We start from the raw sequence: 27544 nt of genomic DNA, 5'->3' as shown, positions 1-27544 counted from the left end.
CCTTTTTGTGCTTTATAGCCCTTAATGGATTTTTCTCCCATGAATTTGTCTAATCATTTTATGAACTCCCAAGAAAATTTTAGCAGCCGCAGGCCATCCTATATGAATTTGGTATGTCTGATAGTTTAAGCTGTGCTTTAGATTCACATTGGTCAGAGAGGAGCTATTAGTGGCATAAATAGAGGGTTTAAGGCTTACAATTGCCCATCTATTTGGAAAGCACTGTCATTTAGAGATGCCGCACTAGCTTCCAGAGTATTAACACAGGTATTGCAGCATTTAACCTAGAATGATGTAGTCTTAAAAGCAAACTGTAATCTTCCATCCCAGGATGGGCAAATACAGGGATATTTTAATAAGGAGAGGTAAACTAGTACTGCCTCGAAGACCATGGTCTCCATTTAAACTGGGGCGTACCTTGCACTGTACTGCGTGACAGCATGGCTGCTCCTTGCAGCAGGATCCTTCTGCTGGCTGTGAACACCCTTCGTGTCCAGAGAGATGCAAAAATGAGTATTGAGCTGCTAGTGAGTGTTCAGGGAGGAAGAGAGAATAATTTCATTTGTGAAGTCCTGTGCATATGCTGGTAATCAGCTTCAAGAAATATTTTGCTTTATTTTTGAAGCATGGTCACATGTAATCAGGGAATGTGATTGTAGGTAGTTAAACAACAGACACACTGGCAGAGCAAAGTTGAAGGCCACTGTTGCACAAAAGGTTTATTGTTTGACTTTTTTTTTGTGATGGCTGCATTTATTCTGAATGCAAAATCTTCATCCACCATCCTATTCCAGAGTCGTGAGTTCACCCCAGCCCAGATGGCTGGGTGTCTGCTACCAAATGAATTATGGATCAGCTGAATATTTTACAGTTTTATTTATAACTCCCCAGTTGGTAATTGCTACTTTTTCATAGTTTGTTAAAAGTCTTTTTGTTATACTTGGAGTATTAGAAATACATGCTTGAATATTGAAATAATTCTTTGGAATATGAAAAAAAAAATCCCCCAAATTACAGTACAACTTTTAGTTAGGTCTTTTTTATTCTTGAAGTGTGTGAGACAGCCCTGTTGTTGATACATGAGGACATTAAAAGATGAAATAAAAGCATTTTCCTGCATCTACAGACAGACCTTTCAATCTTGACATGAAATTAAAATGTCTTATGTATAGATGAAAATAAAAATAGTAAGAAATAGTTGTCCCCATCTATCTTCCTCCTAAAAAAGGGAAAGCGAAAGGTGCTGAAGTTCTCATGATGAGATTCAACCAATGACACCTATTGCATGTTGTGCAGTAGGGTGCAGGTTTTACCATCTCCCAGTGGCAGCAAGACAAATATCTTTATGGTGAAGTGATTAGTCTCCTTCAAAGCATGCTTCTTGTGACGCAGTTGCATGAGCTACAAAAAACAAATGCCAGGTTACACCTGGGGAAAATTTATCCATGGACTGCACCCAAATGGTGCCATCCATGAAGCTGGGTACAAGGGAGCAAGAGCTGCCCAAAATACCCCACTTGAGGTGCTGCAGCCAGCAGGACTGACACTGATTCCCTATAATATCCCAGAGCTGCTGGGATCACCACCAGCAACATAGCCTCAGGCTTGGGCTAAAGTAGCAGAGATTGGGCAGCCCAAGTCTAGATTTTTAGAGGTGTATGAGGAGCAAATACTGACATTTTCCAAAAAGCGTAGAGCAGGCTGTGTGTGGTAAGAGCTTCACAAGGTCAGAGCTGTAAGAAACTTGTGTTTTTGCAGAGCACCACTGATGTTACATTGCAAGAGTGATAGTGCTGTTTTAAAATTTTATTTCCCATTTTGCTGGCATATTTTTAAAGGATTGCCAAGTAATCTTACATTAATCTAATTCTAATCACCTTAAACCACAGTCTTTGGGGCCAAGGAGTTCTTTTTGTATTGTGCTGAGCACAGTACTTGGCAGAGAGCAAAAGTAAAGCATCTAAAATGGTTTCACTGCCCAGATGACATCAATGTATAGATTATTTTTTTTCCTGTGAATGCAGCTTCTGGATTTTACTGCTAATAAAATCCTGTTCAGCTCTTTAGTCTCAGTCTGCAAGCTGATAATTCCTTTGTCTGATATGTTATTTCTCTGATTTTAGCATTAAAAGTAGCTTTAGATTTTTAACACTCTGTAGAGATGATAGTTCTGAAAGTGCTCTTAAGACACCAGGACTCAAAAATAACCAAAAAAGAATGTAAACATACTTCCAGTGCTGTTCGAGAAATAGCAGAGGACATGTAGGCATTTAATAAACGTCCCACTTGCTCTCTGGCTGCTGTTTCTTTACCATACCAAGTAAGTTCTTGTCGTGGTTTAACCCCAGCCAGCAACTAAACACCACGCAGCCGCTCACTCCGTCCCCCCCCCCCCCCAAGTGGGATGGGGGAGAAAATTGGGAAGAAGAAGCAAAACCCACGGGTTGAGATAAGAACAGTTTAATAGAACAGAAAAGAAGAAACTAATAATGATAATGATAACACTAATAAAATGACAACAGCAATAATGAAAGGATTGGAATGTACAAATGATGCGCAGTGCAATTGCTCACCACCCGCCGACTGACACCCAGCCAGTCCCCCGAGCGGCGGTTCCCTGCCCCCACTTCCCAGTTCCTATACTAGGTGGGACATCACATGGTATGGAATACACCGTTGGCCAGTTTGGGTCAGCTGCCCTGGCTGTGTCCTGTGCCAACTTCTTGTGCCCCTCCAGCTTTCTCGCTGGCTGGGCACGAGAAGCTGGAAAATCCTTGACTTTAGTCTAAACACTACATAGCAACAACTGAAAACATCAGTGTGTTATCAACATTCTTCTCATACTGAACTCAAAACATAGCACTGTACCAGCTACTAGGAAGACAGTTAACTCTATCCCAGCTGAAACTAGGACAGTTCTTTATAGTAATCTCCCTCAAAAGTTAAATATAACGGTGGAGGAGCCAGAGTAGTTCGAAACATTTGTGTTTCAGTAATTGTGCATTGAGTGAGCTGTGCTATAGAAACACCGCTTAGGGTATAGTGACTTCACAGGGCATTTGTCCTTTCCCATGCAACTTAACATGCTGATAACATGAATTTGAATGAGCATGAAGGTGTAAGTACACACATGGCAGCATGTATGCATTTGTGTGTGTGTACAAACATGCAGGGCACATGCCAGGCAGAAGATGGAGGTTACCCATCCTTGTTTTATGTGATTATCTGCGGCAGCTTTGTAAAGCTCACATGGTTCAGATGCCTTTCGCTCTTGCTGCCCTCATAGCAAATTGCATGCTAGCTGGGCCTGTGTTCAAAGAGGGTGGCTCTCTGTGCTGCAAGGCCACCCGACAGTTTTCTGGCCCTATTTTCCTCCTGCCTGCTTTCTTTTGCCTTGAGCCCAATCTCTCCTTAATACGCAGTTTGTAATTTGTCTATTTATTTGTTCATTTGGCCAGATTTTTTCCCCTCGGTTGCTGATTCACCTGGTGTCTGCACACACGGAGCAGGCTGGCTTCTGCATCTTGGGAAGGATTTTGCTGTATCCAAACTGAGCTCCAGCTCGCATAGTCCATGAATTACAGGCTTCCAATTAGTATTTTACAGTGTCAGGCTGAAATGCTTTTCTCCCGTGGATTGCTTGTTATTGGAGAGGTGTGTTTCAGGGAGGCTTGGAAGGTTTTTCCACATCTTCTACTGTGGTTGCTATTACAGTGCACTTCAACAGCAAACCCCTTGCTCGTTCCTTGAAAGACATCTGAAATGCTACTTCCGGCACTTGTATTTCTTGCAAAGAGTTAATGTAATAGCAGTAACAGGGCTGGCTAGTGCTTTATCCCAGCTTACTGCCCGTCCTCTCTTTGCTGCAGAGCGGGGAGAGCGCTGGAGAGGTCTACCTGGATAGCCAAGAGCAGCGCCAAGGTGACAGACAGCCCAGCAATAAACTGTATTTCTTCCACTGCAGCTGGGCCAAAGTTCAGCTACATGCAAATACTACAAAAAGCTCAAGTGTTGGAAGGCTTTAATTAAAAAGCACTTCAGATGTGCTTATTTGCTGGTATGGCGGAATCCTTTCTGCATCTCCTGGTCCTGGTAGAACAGTCCTGATCAAAGCAAGTAACTAATGGGATTTCCGGCTAGGTCAGTACAATAGAAATCACCTGAAAGAAAGTGTTATTATTTATTTATTTTCCTGCTTCTTCAGGCTTGATAATTTTTAAGAATACGGGGTCTGATCAAAAGGCCCTGTATGAATCAATGCAGGACACCCACTGGCTATGGTGGCACTGGGTGAGGGTTTTCCTGCTGCAATGCAGCAAGCTGAGGCGATGCATTGCTCTTTGCCGAGAGGTGCCGAGCACGCCGGCCTGATCCTGTAAGTGCTTTGGCTTGGGCAAGCCTTGGAGAGAGTGCTGCTCTGTGGAAATTGATGGAAAAATTTGCAAACTCTGTTATGCGTTTGGCAAAATCCTCCCTGTGGGTTTTGGCCAGGGGTGGTGGGCAAGTCAAGTGGTAGAGGGGGCCCTTTTCTCCCAACCCTTTAGCTCTGCAGGACCTTTGGCAGAGAGAGACGAAGATGCCTTAAAAGCAAATTTGCAGAATTAGGTGGAAAATGCCAGTGGAAGGCACCAGCACCCACTTGCTGCTTTCCCGGGAATACACATCGCAATTGCCCATTGTGCTTCTGCATCCTGCTGTGCAAAATTTGTGCATCTTTACTCTGTGCCCCTAAATGAAATGAAAGGAAGCAATGTTGAATCAGGTAAAAGCAGAAAACTGGGCTTGCCCTCCTTCCTTTGGTTTGCAAGGGCTTATGGGACCCTGTGTGCAATTCCTTCGTAGCTTCTTCCCAACTTTCTGCAATCTGCCTCAATCCAAGAAGAGAAGGTGGTGCTCAGCCAAGTAGGTTACTAATTGTGCTATCTCCTGAGTTGTCTTTCACACAACTCAGCATTAGTGTGGCTTATTACAGGGGACTGATCTGCACCGCACCGTTATCCTGTCATCTCCAGGGCTCTGCCTTCCCCATGATGGGTTCCTGCCTTGGATCATTAAACCATGCAGCTCCGTGCTTCTGCCTTGTTCTCCTGAGGGGTGACACCAAGAGCGTGAAATCGCTCACTGACCTTGCTGGAGACTTATGGTGTGAGCCTCTAAATGCCTGGCCATGCAAAGACAGTTTCCACAGAGAGGTGCTCTCACCCAGTTCAGTAAACTGGAAGACTGTCGCTGCAGAAATGACCGAGTTATTTAATTTATTGTACGTCTCTTTGTACCAGGTGCGACTTGGTCCCTGCAAGGAGATGGAAAGGAGGTGGAGGATGACTGGGCAAGGATGCACATGAGGGCACAGACCCATCTCTGCCTTTTCCAAAATTGCAGACAGCAACTAGCAAAGCTGGGTGTGCGTGAAGGACAAAATGCCCTGGGCTTTCTGCGGAGGTGATGCACCAAACCCTCCGCTACATGTTGGCTGAGGCTTTGAAGGGGACTTATGCCAGAGTCAGATAGCCTTGCAGCGCTTCAAGTGCTATTTGCAAGCCCTGCAGAACATCTCTATAAAACAAAACAACTCGCCATAAAGTAGTCAGGCAGTTGATAAGTATTGCTTGTGCTCAAAGAATAATTGTGCATCTGTCGTGGCCTCACACTGTTCCTGTATCTTCTGATATTAGTCAACGAATGATGACTGCTATTTTAAATTCAGCTTGTACAGCGTCCGGTTCTTCATTTAGGACAAAATACAGAAGGGAAATACATGGTTGTTATGCAAATGAATGCAGTAAATAAATGCAAGTTGGCTCAGCTTTCTTGTGTCCAGACCTGATGGATACAGCATCATTGGAAGGGGTGCCTAATGTCAGTAAATCACTATTTCATTGCTTACAACTTATGTGCCGCCTTTCATCAGGGAGGTCTTTCGGGCATCTGGTTTGTTGATGGGGAAACTGAGGCATGGAGTTGCAGTGTGACCGGCTTGAGGGCACACACCAGGGCTGGGACTCTTGCTGCTCCTCTGCCCCTGCTGAGCCCTTCCCATAGGGCTGGAGCCCTGAGCTGCACTGGAGATGTTTCCTAACCTGTTTGCCACACTGACTTTAAAAGCAGATAAGAGAGGCTGGTCAGAGTCTACTGGAGATGGGCTGACAGGTGGGTTGTTGAGTTTTGGGGTGGGTTTTTTTGGTTTTTTTTTGGTTTGGGGTTTTTTGTTTTGTTTTGTTTTTCTGAATTGCTTTCAGTATTGCTGTGATTTCAATTTCACGGCAGCAAGAAAAATAGAAATGTCAGTCAACAGTATATTTATCCAAAATGTTTAGTGAGCTAAAGTATGCTGAATAGCTTGGGGAAAAGTGTGGCGTGGGGTCTGTTTGCTCCCAAGTCTTAATTGCAGTAGTGACAGTTCCCTTCTTCCCTCTTTTACACCATCAGTCAGGAAAGACAATTTTTGATCCAAGTCCAGCTGAGTGCAAGGTATTGCCTGCAATACATTTCGTTGGTGAACTGTGCTTTGTTTGCTAAAAACGGAGCCATTAATAATGTGACAGTGTTCATTCCAAGTGGGTACAAATTCTAGTGCTCAGGTGATTAAATGTAACTAAAATCCCAATCCTTTTGACTTTCTATCCAGCAGGAGAGCAATTGCTACCTCTTCAGTAAATACACTGTGTTTTATTTGGCCTTTGGCAGTAATAGTATTTAGGGTGGCTTGGCAACTGTTCACTGATGAGGGTCCAAAAAAAGCACTTAACAAAATCAAGGGATAACAGTAATGAAGTGCTAAAGACACTGACACTTTGTTTATCCTCTCGAGAGTTTAGCAAAGATTTCAGCGGCCCCTCCTGGTTTCTCTGCCTCTCAACTTTTGAACGTGGATCATGAGACTGGCTGCCTCCTAGCCAGGGGCATCGCCGCACGGGGCTGTGTCAGGCTGTCCTCCACTGGGATGCTGTGGTCTGGGGTCATCCAGCCCTCTGCTTCCCGGTCCCCGTGGCTGAGACCCAGGCAGGTGCCAGAGGGGCTGCGCTGGTGGTTTGATAGGAGAATATGGAAATATCTGAAGTATGGGGCTCTCAGGTCTCCTGCCTCCGTGTCTCTGGCTCCAGCTACTCTGCCTCATAGAAGTAATGATGTACTTCTGGGGACGGGGCACGCATGTGGCTCCTAAACCATTTGATCCTGGAAGGTCTGTGCCCTTTTCCATAGCAGGAGAGATTCGGTGCCACATTCGGAGCAGTGCTCCAGCACGCACAGCAGCCACCTTCTCCCTTTGCCAGGTGGATGCTTGAAAACTTGAGAGATGCCTCGAGTCAGACTTTTTTATAGCTGCCGTTTGGCTGAATCCAGGAGTGTTTTCCTCTCCAAGAGAAGCAGCGGGTATTTTTCACAGACCAAATGAAGCCGCCCGTTGGGTTAACTGGGCTTCGTTCAGTCCCCGGGCAGCCCTACATAACCTTTAGGGCCCAAAGGAGTCTTTGAAGTACCATTGAATTTCATTGTTAATGTCTCAGTCATTTACCCTGAATGGAAGAAGGTATTTTTTTTCACTCGCAGGCATGAATAAACTCTGTAGATTGCAGGAAATAATCCCTTTTAAAGGAGAGTTAAAAGTGCTGTCTTTTAATATAACATGGGAGGAGGCAAGAAAAAGGAAACCTGGTGCTGAGCTGTGCCTAGGACTGCTCCAGCTCTTCTCAAAAGCACTGGATTTTGTTCAGTGATTAGAAACAGAATAAATCAGATGAAAGGAAGGGAGCTGATGACAGGGTGATACATGTGTCGGAGAAGGGGAGGGAGTGGCAAAGAAAAAGCACATAATGTGGGTGACTTTAATTATGTGGAAGGTGGGAAGATTGACTTCCCTGTCCTGAGCAGGGTGTGTGAGAAGATACATTAGTCTATATGCTATCAGGGGTTGATGAGGTCTTCTCGAAGATGTTAGTAGTTACTTGGAAGAAAAAAGGTGCACTCACTGGCAGTATTTATGAGAGCTTTAATTAAATTTCACAGACTGAGTTCCAATTAGAAGGGAAGGGGGAAAAAAGAGGAAAGAGAAGATGTACAGCATGTGTTAAGATCACAGTGATAAATCTATGGCTATGGATAATGGTAAACAAGGTAGCTGTACATCATGGCATCATTTGCGCACTTCTATTTTTAGGTGTTTATTCCAACTTCCCCCCCATCACAAGTAAAATGCTCATAAAGGGGTCAAACACAGGCCTCCGTTACTCATCTTCTAAGATGGAAGGCAAAGATCATTTGCAATTGCTGCGGTACAAGGCTATTACTTTTTTTTTGCCAAATCATTAACTGTGTCATAAAACAGCACTCCAGAAAAGGCAGAGACAGATCGCAACATTTGTCTCTGTGCTCGTGTGAACAGTGGAAAAATACTGCTACCATTAGTGCATCCTTTCACGTTGTGTTTAATGCTGCAGGTTCCCACGCTTAGAATCATAGAATGGTTTGGATTAGGTTCACGTTATCCTCGTTATAATCTCACCTAACTGGCTTCTGACCCAGATGACCATGATGTCTGTTTATTTTAATGTCAGGAGGTAACACTGAAAGGGGAGATGTATAAATTGCTCAGCACTGGCTTAATTCTCTTCCCACTGTAGTCAACCAGGGACCTTGCCATTTACTTCACTGCAAGGACGGTACCTCCGTGTCTGAGTGGCTTTGACACGACTCTCTCATTACGTCCCTCTCACGTGCCTTGGAAAGAAGCTTTTCTGTACTCTTTACTTGTGTAAGCTGTTTGCCAGTATCTCTGCAGGCGATGCAGGTAAGAGATGTGTTTTGTCTAATGACATCGGCGTTAGGCACGGGGAATACCTTGGATCTTGCAGTATTGTTAATTAAATGTAAGTCTGCAAACAGTTCATGACAAACACTGAAATTGTGGCTGGAGAATAGCAGGAATTAGCTAGTGAGATTGCTTTCATTTCAGATAACATCATTCCTCCCACTGATTAATAAAAGTGCTAACAATGTTTCTTAATAGCAGTGAAACGGCTGCAGTGAAGCCCTGGCAGTACTTCGGCGAATGGTAATTTTTGCTTTTCTGTAATTCCACGATCACACTTGGAAAGTTAAAATGGATCAAAGGAGAAAGCTCCCTTTTCTTTAGTGATGTTGAAACCAAAATCCCTGTTTATTTAGAAGTAGCTATGTCAGGAGTAAGGTTTGATGGAGTATAATTGCAAAGTTCTTATTTGGTAATTAGTATCTTGCAGCCATCTTAACGCTATTAAGAAACAGGCATAATTGCACATAGGATGCTTATATTTATCATGGGAGCTGGCACTTCAGACTATTAGGAAGTATCTGTAACTTTGCTGTATGCTGTAGATTAATCTAGTTTAGGAGACTTAAGAGCCTGTCAGAGAGACGTTCCCATCATCTGAGCGGTTGCTCTGCCAAGTGGTAGGAGAGCACTTGGAGAGGCACCAGATGTTTCCCATAGCCCTGCTGCAATAACATTGTGGGTCCCTGATATTTATGCATTTCCAGAGGTTTCCCTGTTGCTGGCTGCAGTATGCACCACTGCCTGTTTTATATACACGCATAAAAGAAAAAAATTTGGTGAGGGCCAGGAGGGAGTAGTGTTCATCTCCGTTTGAGCTCTGTTGCACAGGGTATTTCTGCATGCCAGCATCGGAGGAGAGAAACCTGGACTCCTGGGAGCCGCTGGGAAAAGGCTTGACTATGAAATAACCCCAGCCACATGTCACAGGCACAGGGTTCTGCAACCTTAAATGAAAAAATTGTTGGAGATTAAACCTGTTGTCTTGTCAGCCCATGAAAGAAAGTATAGGTAGAAGCAGCTTCTTGCAGAAATAAGCAAGACTGGAAGTCACGGCTAGGGATAAGACAGGAACAACTTGCCAAGGGAAGAAGATTTTCAATAAAAGATTATCATTAGCAGCTCAGCGCTTAGAGCTTTTTAATTAAATGTGTTTGGGAAGGGATGGACAAGGAGGATCTCAGTGCAGAGATCGTTTCAGCCACAGGCCTAAAGCTACTGCCAAAGATGAGGTTGTACGCGCTTCAGCGGAACGTGTTAACTGTGAACCTCGTGGTGCTTTGTGAGGGACATGAATGTCCCTCCTGCATGTTTTACAGGCTGGAAGAGAGACTGAAGTGATTTTTCCCGAGGTCACCCAACAGTTCAGCAGCAGGGCTGGGAAGAGACCAAAAGCCACCAGGGTCTGGTGACGCTGCACTTCACTGGAGTCGAGGTTGAGCCATAAAGTTGACTTAGTTTATTTGTGTCCTCCGCTTCTCCCCCACGTTTCTTGACTACTTTTTAGTGCTCTGTGCGGGAATACAGGGTAAGGGATTGAATCCTGGTGTACGTCTGAGTCCTTCCTGATGAGGACTGCTGAACAGTACAAGACCATAGATAGGATCTCTTCAAAAATTAGAGTAAATTTTTTCTGTGTTCATCTGCAGCTGACCATAGGTCCAAGTGGTCTTCTGTTTCATTCATTGCTTTGGCTAATTCAGTACCTGGAGGGATATATTACATTTGCCCTTCCCTTAGTGGATCAAATTCTTGTCCTAGTTGTATGGAAGCTATTTCTGATTAAGTTGGTGAATAGTCTCTTATGCAGATGAATGCAAGGTATGGCCTGATGCCTCAGGTAGATTTGATCTTCCCACTTTTTCCTCTGGATGTCTTCACAGCTGCTGCTCATGTTTCTGTTTGGGCTCTAAAAATTTTGGCTCTAAACATAAATTTTTCCCCAGGGTGTTGAGAAAGCAAGATTATCTTGTGCATGAAAGTATAATCATTTTGATTTTCATTCTTTTAGCAATGCACTGTCTTGTAAAACTGCTTTTTTTTTCCCCACAATTTTCTGAAAATCCCTTTGCCCAGGTCATTTAGTATATAGTTGTAGTATATGATTTGACATGCCTTACTGAGGAAAAGATGAAGCAGAGAGCATCAGATTTATTTTTGGGTCAGTGACTGAGATGTTTTTTTGAGTTCCCAGAGCTTTATCATAGTGACCATCCTAGGTCTTGTCAGTAAAGAGATGATCTCGAGAATTAGATCACTAAGATTGTAATATACTGCTGTGTTAGACAAGATTCATGGTCGAGAGAGGATATGACATTTAATGGCCCTTTTAAATGTCACATCCAGCCTTTAAAGGCCATAGTCTCAGAATAAACAAAAGAGAATGCAGCTAGCTCCAGCAGCTTTAAAATGAGCAGTACCCCAGTGATGGCAGTGGGAAGTCGCGGTCCATATTTATGCAGCAGATACAAGACTAAGTGGCCGCTGGAAACCATGCAAGGATGATAGCGGTATCCTTCTTGAGATACAAGGTAAGATGTGCCTATGCGGTCAGCATGCCTTTCATTTAGCAGGAGAAAGAAGTAATATGAAGTTCTTATCAGAGTGATGCACAAGAAGTTAGACAGGCATTAATGGCTTGAGTAATTTTGGTTGGAGTACAATAAATAAAGTGATTGTGTACCACATGAAGTAATATATGTCTCTGCAGGCAGTTGCTTGGCAGCTGTACGACTGGATGGGATTTTTTCTTTCTTTTTTCTTAGCTATGTAACATTTTGAATGGATGATAACACTGAGAAAAATGTATTTCCACTTTTCTCAGATGCATTCATCACTGGTAGAAAAAGGCCCATGGGAGGGTAATCCATGGAGCTGAATTTTGTACACTGTAGTGCTATATAGTATAAAAATGCATGTGGACAGTTCACACTGATCAGATGCGATAGTTCAGTATCTTCAGGCTTTTTAAAATCAGACTGTTTTTATAATTTTTATAGACTGATAAATGTTGCCTAATTGCTTGGAAATTCACTGACAGTCTTCAAGGGACATTCAACTTTAAAAAGCACACTTGAAGCATACATCCTTACTTAAGGCTTTTTTTGATTTTTTTCTGGGTGACTCATGAAAGTGTGCATATGTGTATATATTTAAAAATGTCATTTTCTGTTTTGTTTTTCAGGTTCTCAGCAAGTAACTGTTGTATTGAATTTTTTTTTTAATACTTTTTGACTTCAGTACTAATTTATAGAACAAAGTTCAGTTATCTCTTAAAATGTTCTTTTTTTTAACCAGGTTTGCTCCTTTTTTCAAATTGTGCCCTTCCTTTACCCAAGCAGACATCACTGTTAGATACAAATGTGGTTTTGTAATTAAGGACACAGGGCAAGATGGGCAGTACTCCAGCAAGTCACTGCATGGTGAAGTTTGGTAATCTGCTCCCAGGGGTGAATCATTATTGATTTAAAGGAAGATGAAAACTCAGTGGTGTTTTGTGGGAGGGCTAAATTATCTCTTCTGGCCTTAAAATCTAGGGATATTGATTTAAAATTGATTATCTTGGTTTACCTGCTGCCTATAAATTTGCAAATTCAAGTTAAATGAGCATAAAACATGTCCTGGTTGAGTCCAGTGTATTTGTACAGAGTTTTAGCTAAACTGTTTTGAATGCTGCTCTTTTTGTTAAGCCCACTTAACTGTGTGTAGTTCTCTTAGACTACTTCTCATTTTTTTGGGGGCAGTCTAGCAACATTGAATACTTCACTGTAATTAAATCCTGATGCAAACCTAAGTCTGTGTTATTCTTGCATTCACTGCAGTGACCTTGATAATGCGAACGCTTCACCTTTGCTGCTCCTTGGAAAGCAGTCCTGTAAAAACGGGATCAATTATGTGCATTGCTAGGATCCCATTTTCAATACCACTGAATTAAAAATGGTTAGGGCTAGTTAATGGGCTTTCCCCTTGTATAGAAGGGGGGGAATAAACGAAGGAGAATAGAAGCTGAATTGTTTGAGAGGAGGTAGTCTCTGATTTGTTTCTGCCATAGATTAGGGATGATTAATTATCATGTCAGAAGGCGGAGAAGCTAATATACCCCAGAATCTACACATAGTTATTTAATCATCCTGCTTGATGCATAGCATTCATCATTCACATTTTTAATGCCACTTATTGTTATCATCTCACATTTGTGCAGGGCACATTTAAGGAAAGAAAAGTCATCCTGATAGGCAATGTCCTGGGGAATAGAATAGTGGAGAAACCCATAGGGTTCCATTTCTGGCTCTTCAGTCAAACTAGCTTGAGCCCTGGCCCCACGCAGACAAACTATTGTACAGGTCTGATCTTGAGATGACAGCCCTGTGGATGACTCAAGTTGTTCTGTGAAGGAAAACCTTAATGAACTCCCAGCTGTACTGGGTGGGTAGCCCTCAGTGGTGCTGTAAACTGCTTTTTTCCAAGAGCAAGTGGGAACTAACATTGTCACAGACCTGTGAAGGATGCAAGCAAATGCCTGTGAGCAGCTATTATTTGTGCAGTAAGCCCATCCTGTCACCTGCCTTGTTTGGACTACTTTTAGCCATCTTCAGGACGCAATTTCAGCCAGCTACTGGATGAGGTGAGCACTCGCAGCATGAAGGTTGGTCAAGGGCAAGTCATAAATGTGCAGGATAATACTAAACAGGGAAGTGTTTTAGGTATTGCGTGTATGGAGACATGCATATATGTATTTTATTTCCTCACTAAACTTTTTGGTGGTCTAGTCCACACACTGAATAAAGATGCAGGTGAGAGTTGGAAGCAGTAGTGCACTTGCTTAGGTCTATCCAAGACATCCCCTGGTCCAAGTTGGAGAAGAGAACCAAGAAACTCCTCTGAAGGAGGAACCCCTGGTGACTGATCATGTTGAAATCCCCTTTTCTCTTCTAGCAGTTACAAAGCTGAGAGGAGGTGAGTGATCAGTATAAAAAGAACTTGCCAAAAACAGATCTGTAGCCCTATTATAGTGGTTGTGAACCAAAAGAGGAATCTGGGTGCAGTGAGACTTGTCTCGCCTCCATCTTTCTATAATGAGGTCTTGGGAATGCTGGATGAGACAATGTCACCAAAACCTCAAGATATATTTGAGAGTGCAGCTTCACAAATGCTTACTCTAAAGCAGTAAGTTGCTTGATTCCTATAAGCCTCTTCCTAGCCATATCTATGAATAGTGAAGCCACTGGTTTTGTTTCGGAGCCAGGAGGTGTATGGATCTGAAATGTGGATTTGTGGCACATTTTTTTCCCCTGGCTCTTCAGAGAGCAGCACTGTCGGAAATGCAAGCCAAAAAGGCAGAAAATTCCCACTCTTCTATCCTGTGTGCGTATATCTCACCTAATTTTTGATCAGTCATACCCACAAAGCAGTGAAAAATACTATCGCAGGAGGACCAGCCACCAACCAGTATAGATTGCGTTAAGCAGTGTATTGCAGACAGAAACCTGTTTGACCACAGTTCTGATGCTGAGAAGAAGCTAAAGATGTGTCCATTTATGCATCACGTGTGCAGCTACAATTTAAAACATCTGAAATCTCTGTTGGGACCATTTAGCTTCTGGATGGCAATCCCACCCTCAGATGCTCAGGTTGTTTTCCTGTTCCCATAGCATTGCCCCGACCTCCAGAGCCCGTGGTGACCCAGCTGAGTAGGCAAGTGGTTAAGACATACCCTGTCAGCAGTAGAGGGGAAAAATTGGACTAGAGAGTCCCTGTACAGTCTGTAAATTGGGTTTTCATGTCAGAAGTGTTCTGGAGTATCCTTGAGTTTGACTCTAAATCATTTTCAACGCCTTCAGAAACTAGCTGGGCTGAAAAAGCCTGCCATATTTTGTCAGAAGAGAGTCTATATTTGCTTCCTGCAGGAAGGTAATGCCTCTGCAGGGTGGGAGAGTCAAGACCCATGCTTTCATATGCAGCTTCATTTATCCCATTCAAAACACTGATGTTCATCCCGGGCCTTGTGTTGCTCGGTTGTGATCTCTGCAGTTCCACCTCAGCAAAGCAATTTTACACAGCACTCATTTTTAAGCACACAACTAGTGCTTCTGCTTGGAAACAGAAGTTGGAGAGAGTTATTAAATTATGAAAATAAGCCTTTACCACAAATTTCCCCATAATTTTCCTTTTTGTCACTCACGTAGGGTTTTTGTTCCATGTTAGAGCTCAGTGTGGTGTCGTCAAGTTCCTTGTGATTTAAATAGAAGAAGCCAGCTGCCAGCAGTAATGCTTGCAGGTATTCCTTCTTTTCTTTATTTGCCTTACAGCAGTGCCTGCAGGCCAAAGGAAAGATTGTGCTGGCAGCATCTGAATAGTTAGTTCCTGCCCCTCAAGTCAAAATAGATAAAGGAATTATCATTATCTTCATTGCACAGATAACAGCAGGGGAAGATGAAGTGACTTGCCCATGGTCATGCTACGAGTCTCTGGCAGAGCTGGAAAGCTAAGTATTATTTCCTCTGGTCTGCTGCTTTTATCCCAGTGCCATCCTTTTGTGCGACTAGCTGCTTTCAACAGTTTAGATTTTTCCTTAACATCTCCTGGCACAAACGTGCAGGCTGGTAAATGGCATGAAATGTATGTCTCCCAGATCTCTGCCTTTCAAGATCTTTTTTTTTTTTTTTTTTTTTTATCACTCACCTTATGATGCCCAGCTGCCTTTGTAGAGCCGTGTGTCTGGAAGGATCTCATGATGTGCTCATCTAACCTCCCTTAAAACCTCCAAAGACACAGATGCCACAGGTTCACTGGGTGATTTTTCCTGGTGCTTCATTATTTTTCTCCTTAGAAAGCTGTTCCTGAATTTAATTCTGTGCTTGTCTTGCTCCAGAGACAGCAGCCTTTTACTTATTTGGAGACTCATGTTCTCTTTCAGTCTCTTTTTCCCCAGGACTGAACAGCTCTGCTTCTTTCAGTCTCTATTCATAGCTTTCTCAACTTGTGCTTGTTCTCCGATTCCTTCTTGGATTCCTTCAAAATGCACTGTGTTTTTCCTGACATTCAAAATGGGGCACAGAAGGGAGCCACCAGCTCCCTCGAGTGCTTTCCCCTTCTCCCCGAGGACCCGATAAATCTCTTCTCTGCCTCCGGGGACACCCTGGGTTGAAGCTGCAGCTCTTCTTCCTTCCTTCCAGAGGGGCATTGTGTGCTCCCATGTTTCACACTGCAAAGGTTACCCCTTAGGAAGCTGAAGGTTTTCCCAAGCACCTGTAGTGCACTTTGATCTGTGCCAAATTTTCTAGTTAGCTTCACTTCAATGCTTGGAACCTGAGATTTTAGGGCAAATGGTACCTATGGTCACACCTAAGTTTCAAAAAACTGGACAGGATGTCTGGGTTGGCAGCAAGGATGAGATCTGTTAGATTTTTGTTTCTATTTGTCTGCCATTTCCCTTAAAAACAGTAATAGCCTGGGCAGCATTTGCCCTGATACATAAAAGCCACTGTCAGTCTGAAACCAAGGACAGGGTGGGAGTGGGTTTATGGATCACAGGTGTGTATATATATATAACCACAGGTATATAAACCTTTCCATTTCAGCTTTAGTCACTTTGAGGTTTTACTGTTCTAGGTTTTTGTTCTAATATAACCTGTTTGATTTTCTTTTCTTTTTTTTTTTTTAAGAATTTTATTTCAAGCCTTCTGGTCTTCATTGGGGAACTTGCCTATAGAAAAGGCCTGGACCATGGTTCTGCAAAGCTCTGGCCAGCTCAGGGTCCTGTCAAAGGTGGTGGGCTTGTGCTTTTATCCCATTTATGAAAGAGACATGAGAGAAGAGCAGTGGTGGTAGGAGGGACCAAGTACCACAGGAAATCCAAAACTAGCTATCACGGGAGTTAAGGACTTTTTCATTCTTCCCTCTGACCTGCTGCACCTCTTCAGTAGCTATTCTTCAGGTGGAAACATAAGGAGTTTATTTGGCCACCTCTGATTTTACTGGAGTGTTTAGTAATTTGGCTTTAATATTAGAATTCATCAGCAAGACTGATTGGTGTATCATACAGAGTGGCAGGCTTGGCAGAGAAGGAAATTTCCCACGCAGTTTAAAAATGGTCTGTGAATTTACCGGGTTTAGAGTTTGACAGCAGCTGGAAGAAGGATGCAGCATGTCTTGTATGAAGAAAGGAGCCAATATAGGAATTAAGAAGGTGGGTTATGGTAGGGAGCAGGAACACGCACATTTTATGCATTTTATTCAGTAACTATGGTTTTGTTTTGTTTTTAATGGCATGTGGTTTTTAAAAGGAAGCTTTTGCTTAAATGCAGATAAGATATTAGGTTACTAATGATAGGAGAAGCACTGGTAAGTGTGCAGGAAGCTAACCTGATAAATGCACTCAATAATGAGGATTCTACTGCAAAATGCTGAGCCCTGTGGCTATGATCCAGCAAAGTGCTGACAGCAGTGGTAGCGCTTAAAGTTAAGCATCTTCCCAGAGCACTTTGATGGATCAGAGCTGGAGTCCTTATCACCTTGCTAGCAATGAATTTATAATAAGAGTCTTGTGAGTCAATAGTATTTATTCTTAGGCTTCACAACTAAACCACTAATGGAATATAGGGAAATTACAGCTCTTCTGTGGCGTGAAGGAATCTGGCTCTGGTCTTAACCACAAACTGTTCCCCAGCTTTGAGAAAAACTTAGTATCTTGATTTCCAGAGGCCCTAGAAAAAACAAAAACACGTATTGCAATTCCCTGTGGATCTGCACCCTCTAGCAAGATATTCCTTCATGCCTCTCTTCCCTGCTCCAGCAGCCCTTCATCTCAGGTATGCCTTGGCCTCAGGTGCAAGCACCTGCTAGGGACAGCAGAGAGAGCCCTCTTCCCTGAGCCCAGGCAAACCGTGATGCCCTAATGTCTCCCTCTCCCTTCCTGGGATCAGGATAAATTACAGCCCAACAGGAACTGTCTGTGCAGGACTCAGGGCTGATGCTGCCATAAGCACAAATGAATGTATGCTAGGCCTGGCAATTGGAAAGAAGTTTCCCAAATAGTGAATTATGGCCATGGCCAGTCTTGCCAGGCCAATTTTTTTAATTTTTTTTTTTTTTTAAACAGTCTGTAGCTTTATGAAGGGGATTTTGCACCACAGTGTCTGTGACTCTGGCTGTGGAGTCCCTGCAAAATACAGGTGAGTGTTTGCAAGCGTTCAGGTTTCAAGGGCAAAAAATTACGTCAATTGACATTACAGAGCATGGTGCTCTTTGTAGCCTTTATTATATAGACAGTCCTTAAAATTCTCATATACCTATGTTCCTGATAAGGCATTGAATGTGTTTGTTGAGTGAACAAGCTGGAAGTAATACTTCCCCTCCCTTGAGATGAGTGTGCTCAATATTGTACAGTTGTCTATGATAAGTCTTCTCAGAAATCACAAAAGAAATGAAAATAACAGAGTACAGAGGATTCTCGACAACTGAAGTGCCAGGACATTTCTCATTTCTCTACATCCCAACAATAGGCATTTCCAATGGCGACCATGCTAGTTAGCTCACGCTGTCTGGAGATAAACCACCACTAGTGCCATTATTCTCATTTACAACTTTTAAGATTGCCAGGGGCAGGGAGGTTTCCCATCACCTGCAATTTTCTCTTGCGATATCTGGTCATGTTTTCCTAAAGCCCTGTGCCTGCAAATTGTGGGAACCTGCAGGCAGCTTCCAGTCTTTAAAAGTATGTGTCTCGCGTCTATGATTGCCAGGAGCCAAAAGCATGCCTGTACAACTCCGTAAACAGAAGGCAAATGGCAAGAATCCAATTTATTTTTTGAAATCATGTGCTTATAAAAGTCTTGCCCGAGATTATGCGGCATTTGGAGATGGCGGTGATATATGATAGATTCCATTAAATATTTGGGCTCTATTGTATATGGGGCGGTGTGCACATGAGGAATGATGAAGTAGTCTTGCCCAAAGGCTCTATAGTTTAGTGCCCAGATTCTGTGATGTCTTTAGACTCTGCTAGTAATCCTGTCACAACTGCAACATATGATAGCTGTGCCATGGCGTAGCTTTGTTATGCTAAATTTTTTAGAAGTTATTTGCTTTTTTTTGTGGCAAAAGCAGTGATTTTTGGAAATATTTGTGCAGTCAGCAACAGGGCATACAGAAAGGAGTGCCAGAGGTGAGACATTGCTACGCCTGCCTGGGTTGCCTCCACAAAGGTAGGCGCTTCAGTGAGTCTTAGCAGTATTTTTCTAAGGCAAAATATTTTGTGAATGGCAAAGCTTGTGTTAGCTGCATCCGCTGTCCTTTGAGGAGTATGTGTTGAGACCTGCTTTTTTACAATTAACACTGTATTTTGATTAAGAGGAAAAGTCTGCATACAAATGCTTTAAAGCGATGCATTTTATTGTTTTCATAACTTATGCATTAATAATCAGTAATCGGTCTTATTAACAAAGTATATTTTATAGATACGTTTTTATAATACAAGTTAATGTAATGAGGATTTGAGTAGTGCTTTTGTACATGCAGTAATACTGCTCTCTTACTATTTGTTCTTTTAATACCGTTTTACAGTAGCAGCTAAATATCATAGAGTGTTCATCAAAAGATATGCGGCAAGAAGCAATAGGTCCTTATGGGTGGATCAGTTGATGTTAGCTAGTCGCTGTGAAACAGAAGATACTTGGTTTCCCTTGTTTTTTCTCTTTGCTGTTTCTCTCCTTGCAACCTCCTCCAGAAGATGCTTAGAAAAAAGGTGAATTTAGCATGCATGCACTCCTCCTTCCCCCAAGTTGTGCTAGTGCAGTGGAATTACAGCAAAAACGGGCTGTTGGGGCACAGTAAATCTTGAAGCCTTAGACCACACTGGTACATTGCAGTCCCAGTCTCAACCAGGCCTATCTCCTGAGTTATTACACAGATCAGAAGATATTAACCGTTATCCCTGTGCTAATGCAAATTACATGCAGATTACTTTTGTTATCTCTCTAATGTGAGTATGAATTTAAGTGTTTTTTTCCATTTTGTATCTTCCAACCATGAGCACTTCTCTGTAGGGGGGCTGCTGGTAATTAAAAGCATCGGGTTAGTAGTGTCCAGAAAACCACAGCATCCATCCTGCTCTCTTTGCCTTTAGCAAAGGTACTTTTCTGGTATCTTACGTCCAAGGATTAGAATTCTAGAGAGAAATTATCTGAGCAAAGCTTTGTCAAAGAAAGAACAGGCTCTCCAAGAGAATTAGGCAGCAATTTGGGTTTCACCTTGCACAAACCCAAACCTCTGTCCAGCTGGGAGGCAGCAAGGTCTGGGAGCACCTTGGCTCTGTGACCAGCTTGGGCTTCAAGTCACGTCCTGCTGTCAAGCTCAAGGAGCTGCGTTTATAATCTTTTGGGGACTGAGGTAGGAACCACCTGAAAGATCACCCCTTTTCATATGAGATAAATCTGGTTGCTTGGGTTAGCCATGGACTCATGTTACAAAAACGGGGTCTTGCCTTCTTTTGGGGCCACTGAGTGCTTGAATTGTGTTCCTCTCTCTTTTGTGACCTCTTTCGTTTCAAGGCACACATCAAGGCATCTCAGGTTTCAGAGGCATTCAAAATGGAGGTAGGTAACAGAGACTGTAAATTGGTCTAAGACCTGGCATTTACCTCAGGTGTTCATCTTGGGAGGTAGAAGATGTGAAGAAACACTATATATTTGTTGCCAAGGAAATTTGAAGACTGTGTTCTTGTTTTGATATTTGATATGTGAAAAGGCCCAGGGTGAAGTCCCCGTCTGCTCAAGAGATACCTTGAAAAATCATTCGAAAGAAGATTATCTCCACATATGAAACATGTTTTAGGATTGGGCAAATATTTGGCAAGGTCTTTGAACTTAATCCTGGGGCTAAAATTTACCCCCTTGCACTATTTAGGGCCTGTGCATCATTGAAATCCAATATAAGTTCTCAGATAAAATTGAAACGGCACTTAATGCTACGTAGTCCAATGACCTTTCATTCTCTGGACTCAGTTTTCAGAAGCACTTACAAGCACTTGCAGATTGAGGTCCAAACTGTTCGCCTAACTAGCCAGGCAAGGGACAAAGAGTTTTGAAACCCATTATCCGGCAAACTGGGGTACACTTTGGGATATTAAAAATTGCAACACAAAAGTCAAATTATGCCTTAAATGCTAAGTTCTGACCCAGGAATAGTATCTGCAGTAAAAGTACCCTTAGGGGAGCCATTGGGTGTTGAGCTTTTCTAAAAATGTATTGTTTCTATACAGAAATGCAAAGAGATAATACAGCAAAGTCTTTTTTTTTTCTTCTCAAAACAGTGTTTCTGTTTTAACTAATGTATGTATCTTGTTTAAAATGAATCTACCGCTTGAAGCCATCTGCAATGTCACATACCTTTAGCGTGACTTGGTGAATAATGCAGGTCTTGCTCTAAACTCTGAAGTCAACAAAGGCCTGAGAAAAAAAATTCAATAATGTCATTAATTAGAAACTGAGTGAAAAATTGCAGTATACCAGGCTTTTGTAGTGGAACCAGAATTACTTGTCTTGTGGTTACTCTTCTGATACAGGTTTCATTTTCTTCAATTAAACCTGGCTTTATAACTGCATTAATGGTAGCATAACTATTTGGTTATATGATGACAGATGAAGGTATTGATTTAATCACAAGCATTAATTTGACTTTTAAATCTTCTGGCATAAATTCAGACTGCAAAAGTCTGGCATCATATGGAAGGAGGAACCCCAAGGTGTATTGTGAGGTCTGAAGTGTGAGATCCCAAACGTTTGCACACATAGGAATGTAATCACAGTAAAAGAAATTGCAAACACATGAAAAAGACATGAAAATCCATAACACAGGTGTCTGTATAAAAGTGATGTCTATATCTATAGACATATATGTCATAGATGTCCATAACAGCAGCCAGGACAGAGATGGTAGCAGCAGGATCTTCCTCTTTGATGCCTTAGTTGTCTTTGGAAAGGGAACGGAAGCCCAGATACCTGGAAAGACAAAGAAAGGAGAAGTGCCAGCCCCCTTGCCTATGTAAACCAGCATCTCTTCCTGGGCTACTCTGGGTTGCTCCAAGTGAGGATCTCTCCTGGCAGAAGTTAAAGCTGGATTGAAGGTCCTGGGCTGGTGGCTTGGCTTTTGCACTGAGGGTGAAGGGAGCTAGTTTGTTGGGTTTTTTTTTTATCAGAAGTGGAAAACTTCACTGGCTGTCAGGCTGAGGGTGAGATGGGGAACCATTAGCTGTTGTTTCTGCCAGAGTGAAAAATACCAAGGCAAAAGTAATTGGGCTGGAGAGAGCATTAGATAGACCGTGAGATGTAGAAACTGGATTATTTGTTTTATCTTGGTGCAGTGGTCATTCACCTGATAACATTAGTTTCTCTTAAAATATAATTAATGTTTTATTCAACTGAGCATCATTGTATGTTAGATGTTAGTGGGACACAGCACAGTATGTTGTAAATACTGGGTTTGGTGCCTAGATGGCTAATTCAGTGCTAATGTCATTATCAAAGGTGCAGAGGAAGAATGTCCTAAGAGGTCTGTTCCTCATGAAAACATCTCCTGTAGTTATTCAGATGTGACTAATGATGCATCTTCTGCAGAAACTTTAATTTCTGTATTTGGTATGTCCCCTTATTCTTCTTAAGAAATGTTAGAACAACAACAAAAAAAAGATAGAATCAGTTTTCTGTGCTTTTATTAGCTTCCTCATTAATTTTGGTCTCAGGAAAGCAAAAATGTACATTAGCAATTTCACACCTTGTTATATCTTCTGTTTGCTTTCATCACACGCATGGCTGTTTTCAAGAAATGGCAAACATAAATGTAAATGTTGTAATATCCCTCTTTGATTTTGAGTGTCTTGCTGAGAAATTAATGCATATGTGCAGATTACTTGTAAAGCAACATGTGAACAATCACGATGTACATCCACCCTTTGTAGTGTCAAGGCAGGGATTTGAACAAGACTTCTACCTGCTTACATAAGAAACATGGGAGATTACAGCTTTATGTATCTTGAGTCTTGATGTGAATTCATTTTTTTACATGTTGTACTCCAAATGGAAGTGCTCCATGGCTTGGCTTCTTTCTATTAAGAGGATGCTGCCCTTGCAGAAGCAGTGACCTTTGAAAAGCAAGTCTCAAGTAATCCTTTTATTTTCCTGAGATCATATAGCACAGTATCCAGTTGCAGGCTTTTAAGATGGAATGATTGCAGACTTTGTCCGCTTGCCTGGATTGGATTACATTTTCTTTGACAAAGAAAACTCTAAAATACTTATACCTTCCTTCCTTCAGTTCAGAGCATCGTAATCTCTGTGCATTGAGGATGCAGAGTAGTTGCCATATCATCCCAGCACTGCTGGGATTTATTGAATTTACTTAATTGGCCTTTATCTCATGGTTACACTTTAACGCTTCTTTTGAAGGAGATTCAAAAAGGATACAGTTACTCCTTTTCTAATTTACTTTGAGAGTTGGGTTACTCATTTTCTTATCTTACCTCCTTTTCCCGGTAGAGCAGAGCATTCTGCAGAGCCACGATTGAACGTGTTAGAGACTTGCATGGGAAGAGATTTAAGTCCATGAAGCTGTTGAGTAGCCAAGCTTTTTACACACTGCTTTTTAAAGAGGGTGCTCTGTTTTAGGGGAGTAGGGAGATTGACAGGCACTTTTGGATGGCTGGTGGTGCATTTTGTGTTGTACTATGCTGATGCACGTGAAGGAGAGCTAAACTCCCCTGAACCTCCCAGGGAAAGATTTTGCAGCAGAGTTCAGGAGCGCTTGCATTGTTCTTTTGTTTTTAAAGCACTTGTGAGCCTCGGTCCTGTAAACACTTCAGGAAACCTCAATAAGTGGATGAAAAGTCCATTATTTGGTCAGGCGATCTCGACACTGAGAATTGCATGGTTTTTGTCTTCCTGAGAGGCATTTGATACCAAGGAGGGCTGAGGTCTCCCTTCACTGCACTTCTCAAGTTTGCTTTTGCTAATTGGAGTTTTAAAAGGTTTAATGCTCCATCCTGCCATACCTCTGCTGCCAGTTCTGCAAGCCTGGGATAGGCATTGTGGGGATTTGGGGGCATTGGAGAACAGTCCCAGAGGGGCACAGGTCCCTTTTTCTGAGTACTTTGGTGTTTCCATCCCCTATATATAGCATCTGAGTGGCTCATGGTGAGAAGTGATCAGTACTGTCTATTTAACTAGGGTTGTAGAATCGCCTCTTGTTTGGCACCACCACCCCACAGTGAGACTTGTTTTCTGATGCCTCTGAAAACCATGTAGCTCCCTTTGCATTAGAAGGGAAGTTTATCCTATTTTAAGGGAGTTCACTGCTCACTGTGTCTTCTCTGGGCTAACATATTTGACCATACACATGTGCACGGACCATGTATCTCACATGCACAACTCAGCTTGCTGTGAACATGCATGCACAACATGTATTTAGGCACCTGGATTAATTAATGGGAAGTCCTATACCAGGTTAGAAGTTTGAGTCTAGGTTGTTATTTGCCTTCACATAGCCCAGAAAATTGTGGAGGACATCAGCTTAGGGTAAAGTGACTTTTGCAGATGAAAAGTTGTTGGTGATCACTGTGCAGTGTCTACATAAATAACATAATCATCATTCAAATCAAGGTGGTTTTTACTTGCTGAGTAGACCATTTGTGAGCACAGTGGTGGATGCACAGCTAAAAAGTGAGTGTTGTCTGTGCAGCTTGATGCCAGCTCTCCAGCAGAAAACAATATGGAAATGGTCAACACCTTTCAGGATCCTCCAAGAGCCAAGTTGGGGAGAGATCAATAAACAGGAGTGAGAAAAACTGGGGCCAAAAAGAGACTGAGATGCAGGAGCTTGCCTTAAAAGAGAAGGCTTGCTGCTAACCTTCAGTCTAGGGATAATTGTCTGGAGCTCTTCCCTTACTCTTTTTGGCTGAAGATCAGACCTGGCAAAATTAATTTGTTTGTTGTCTTTATTTTACTTAATGGGTTGGATTTTTTTAGTGTGATGATGATTAGCTAGTCCTGCATATAGGAGAAGTCTTCTTTTTTGTAGTTCCAAATACATTTTGGAAGATAAAATGTGGTCATTTGCTACTACTCTTTGCACTCAGTTCCCCAGATAGCTGCAAAAGTCTTTGCCATGGATCTCCCCAGCTCCCCTGTAATCCTTGCCGAGAGCTGGCATGTCCAGAGGGTGAGTCGAAGGCCCTCAGCCAGGCATGGGCTGGTTTTTCCTCTGGAGAAGCTGCTTTTGGCCTTGCAAATTAGAGACTATGAATTTCATCCTATCTTTTCACTCAGTGTTGTTACCTAATCTCTGGCATGAAATACCTGGGGTGATAGGGTTGCATTGTCCATAGCAACTTTTGCTAGGGAGCTGGCAGGGGTGGCAACAGCCATGACTTGAAAAGTCTCTGCAGATATCGGACTGAAAACAAAGGATCAAGCCTGTTTCTGATGCGCACATGTGTGCTGTGAAGGGCAGATAACCTTTCAGGGTAGCATCTTAAAATAATAAGCAGAGCTAGTATAGCTGCTTTCATGCTGCAGCTTCCCCAAGCATGCCACAAACTTCTGAACTGTGGTTGCCATTAAAATCTTTACAGTTGCCATTTGCAAGGAGTTAGCATCGCTACGTGAGTTGTAACACACTAGCGATGTTTATGGAGAGCAATTGAATTATAAAGGTTGTAATGGCCTTGCTACCCTGTTCCTTGCATCTGGAAGGAGGGGGCTGGAAGATGCCTAGGCTTTACCTATTGTACAAGACAAAAAATAAATAGTTAAGGAGCCCACATAATCTAAGGTCTTCTGAAAAATACATAACTTCAAAGCAGCTGAAAGCAATCAATATGTAATCAACATGTAATACTGATAATGTAGCCCCCAACACATTTGAAAAGGCAAGGTGTGGGGTTGATGTGTTTGAAAAGTGCTTGAAAAGACAAGGTGGATGTATAAGCTGCTGATGGTAGTTCATGTTGTTACTTTGCTTGGGTGGGTGATGCTGGTCAGATCCTCGGCTGCTGAAAATCTGTGCGAGTCCAGTTGTTAAAAATGGGCAAATACCACCAAGGTGAAAACAGACCCTGCTGATCTGCAGTAGCTAAGGATCACCTAGCGTTTGAGGATATGCTGGTGAGTTTGACTTTGGCAGGGGCAGAACATCTTACTAACCATGGGTTTTGTCTGTTCTGTTTTTCTCCTGTCTTGCAGCACCTTCTCCAGTCAGTAGTGTGAAAAAAGGGAAGATAACTAAAAATAGCATCTCCCTTTCCTGGCAGGAGCCAGATCGACCCAACGGCATCATCCTGGAATACGAAATCAAATATTTTGAAAAGGTGTGACGGACTGATTGCTGAGCATCCCAAGTACCTTCTCTTTACTGTCCTCTTCTTTTAGTTATAATTATTTGAGTCATGGAAGGGAATGGAGTGATTTTATGCATAAATCAATGTCAGATTGATTTTGCAGTAAATGATTAGGAAGACTTGAAATGAGGGTGTTGTTTTCCATTAGTGCGCCACTTCTCTTGAACAAATACATTAAATCTGTGTGTCAGATTCCTCTCTGGCCTTATCACATTAAGATAGAGCTTGCTCATTTGTGAAAAATAGGAGGGGTTCGGGATCAAGCGTCTATCTCCTCCTGGAAACGTTAGGCTATCCCTTGCCTTTGGTATTTCAATTTCTCACTTGGTTTTTGCATCCACGGTGTAAGGAGAGGAGAAGGATTTTGCGGAGAGACTGTGTCTGCTCTGATGTGGAGAAGGACATCCTGGCTTAAAAGCTTGCCTGGGTTTTCCAGCTCTTGCTCTCAGTCTAATGGAAAACACTCTCTCTTCCTACAAAACTTGCCTCTCCTAGTCTTCATTTCAACTGGTGACTTGTTCTGTTCCTGCAAAAATAATGCAGTTTAAATGAAAATGGTAACAAATGCACTTTGTCTAAATAGCATCTTTTGAGAAATGCAGCCTCAGATCTTTGGAAATCTTAGATTTCCAAAAATCAGGTTTGCAAGAGTTGACTGAATAGCAGTTTCTTGCCTTAGCTGGGATTGTAAGGTGTTCTTTTTTCTTCTGAAACAGCCAGGCTTTCTACATGAAAATAATAAAATTGAGTCACAATTCACTTTTCGGGGGGGTTGAATTTCTATATTTCTATTTTAAGGAAGATCTTCCATTAGTTCTGTCTATGACCCAGGTGAAACCACTCAACATGGACTAGGACTGGGTCCTTCTCCTCCTCTCTTCTTTCTCTGACCACGGGAGGGACCTGCTCAAGCAACCCGTGCAAACAGGGGAAAGAATTTCAGAAATCTTCTGCATCAGGATAAAATCAACATTAGTTTTGCAGAAGAGGGAGCTTGGGCAAGGGCACAAGATGTGCGAGTGGCTTAAATAGGGCTGAGGTTTTAAAAAAGATTAAAGCACAAAGCAAGAATCAGGATATGCTATTGCTGGAAATAATCCATTACTGATTCTGTTACTAGCTTGTTTGAACAACTGTTGTGGCGCATTGAATCCTTACCGTGGAGTGGCCTGGAAAGATTAGCCTCTAGAAATCTTGATAATGAACAAATAATTAAAGCAAAAAAATCCATGTATTTGTTTTATTATTATTATTTATTATTCAAACAAATTGAGGGTGTGGGGAGGGCTTAAAATGTTGTATTTGTGGTCCAGAACTAGTCTGAAATAGCTTCAGTAGATAGTTCTTGA

The 27544-nt window shown here is 42.3% G+C and overlaps 1 protein-coding gene across 9 annotated transcripts in view; it reads left to right on the top strand.

The window, feature by feature from the left end:
• EPHA5 (EPH receptor A5) overlaps nucleotides 1–27544 on the top strand; it is a 204402-nt gene that overhangs the window by 123445 nt on the left and 53413 nt on the right. For all 9 annotated transcript variants that reach the window (XM_052774023.1, XM_052773983.1, XM_052774016.1 and 6 more), the window contains one exon: nucleotides 26041–26165. In XM_052774023.1, the coding sequence (XP_052629983.1) occupies nucleotides 26041–26165 (125 nt within the window). The remainder of the gene's footprint in view (nucleotides 1–26040; nucleotides 26166–27544) is intronic.

The sequence above is a fragment of the Harpia harpyja genome, chromosome 2 (assembly GCF_026419915.1).
Source record: "Harpia harpyja isolate bHarHar1 chromosome 2, bHarHar1 primary haplotype, whole genome shotgun sequence".
Lineage (NCBI taxonomy): Eukaryota > Metazoa > Chordata > Aves > Accipitriformes > Accipitridae > Harpia > Harpia harpyja.
Note: the sequence above shows the minus strand (reverse complement) of the source record. Positions and strands in the feature narration are given on the sequence as shown.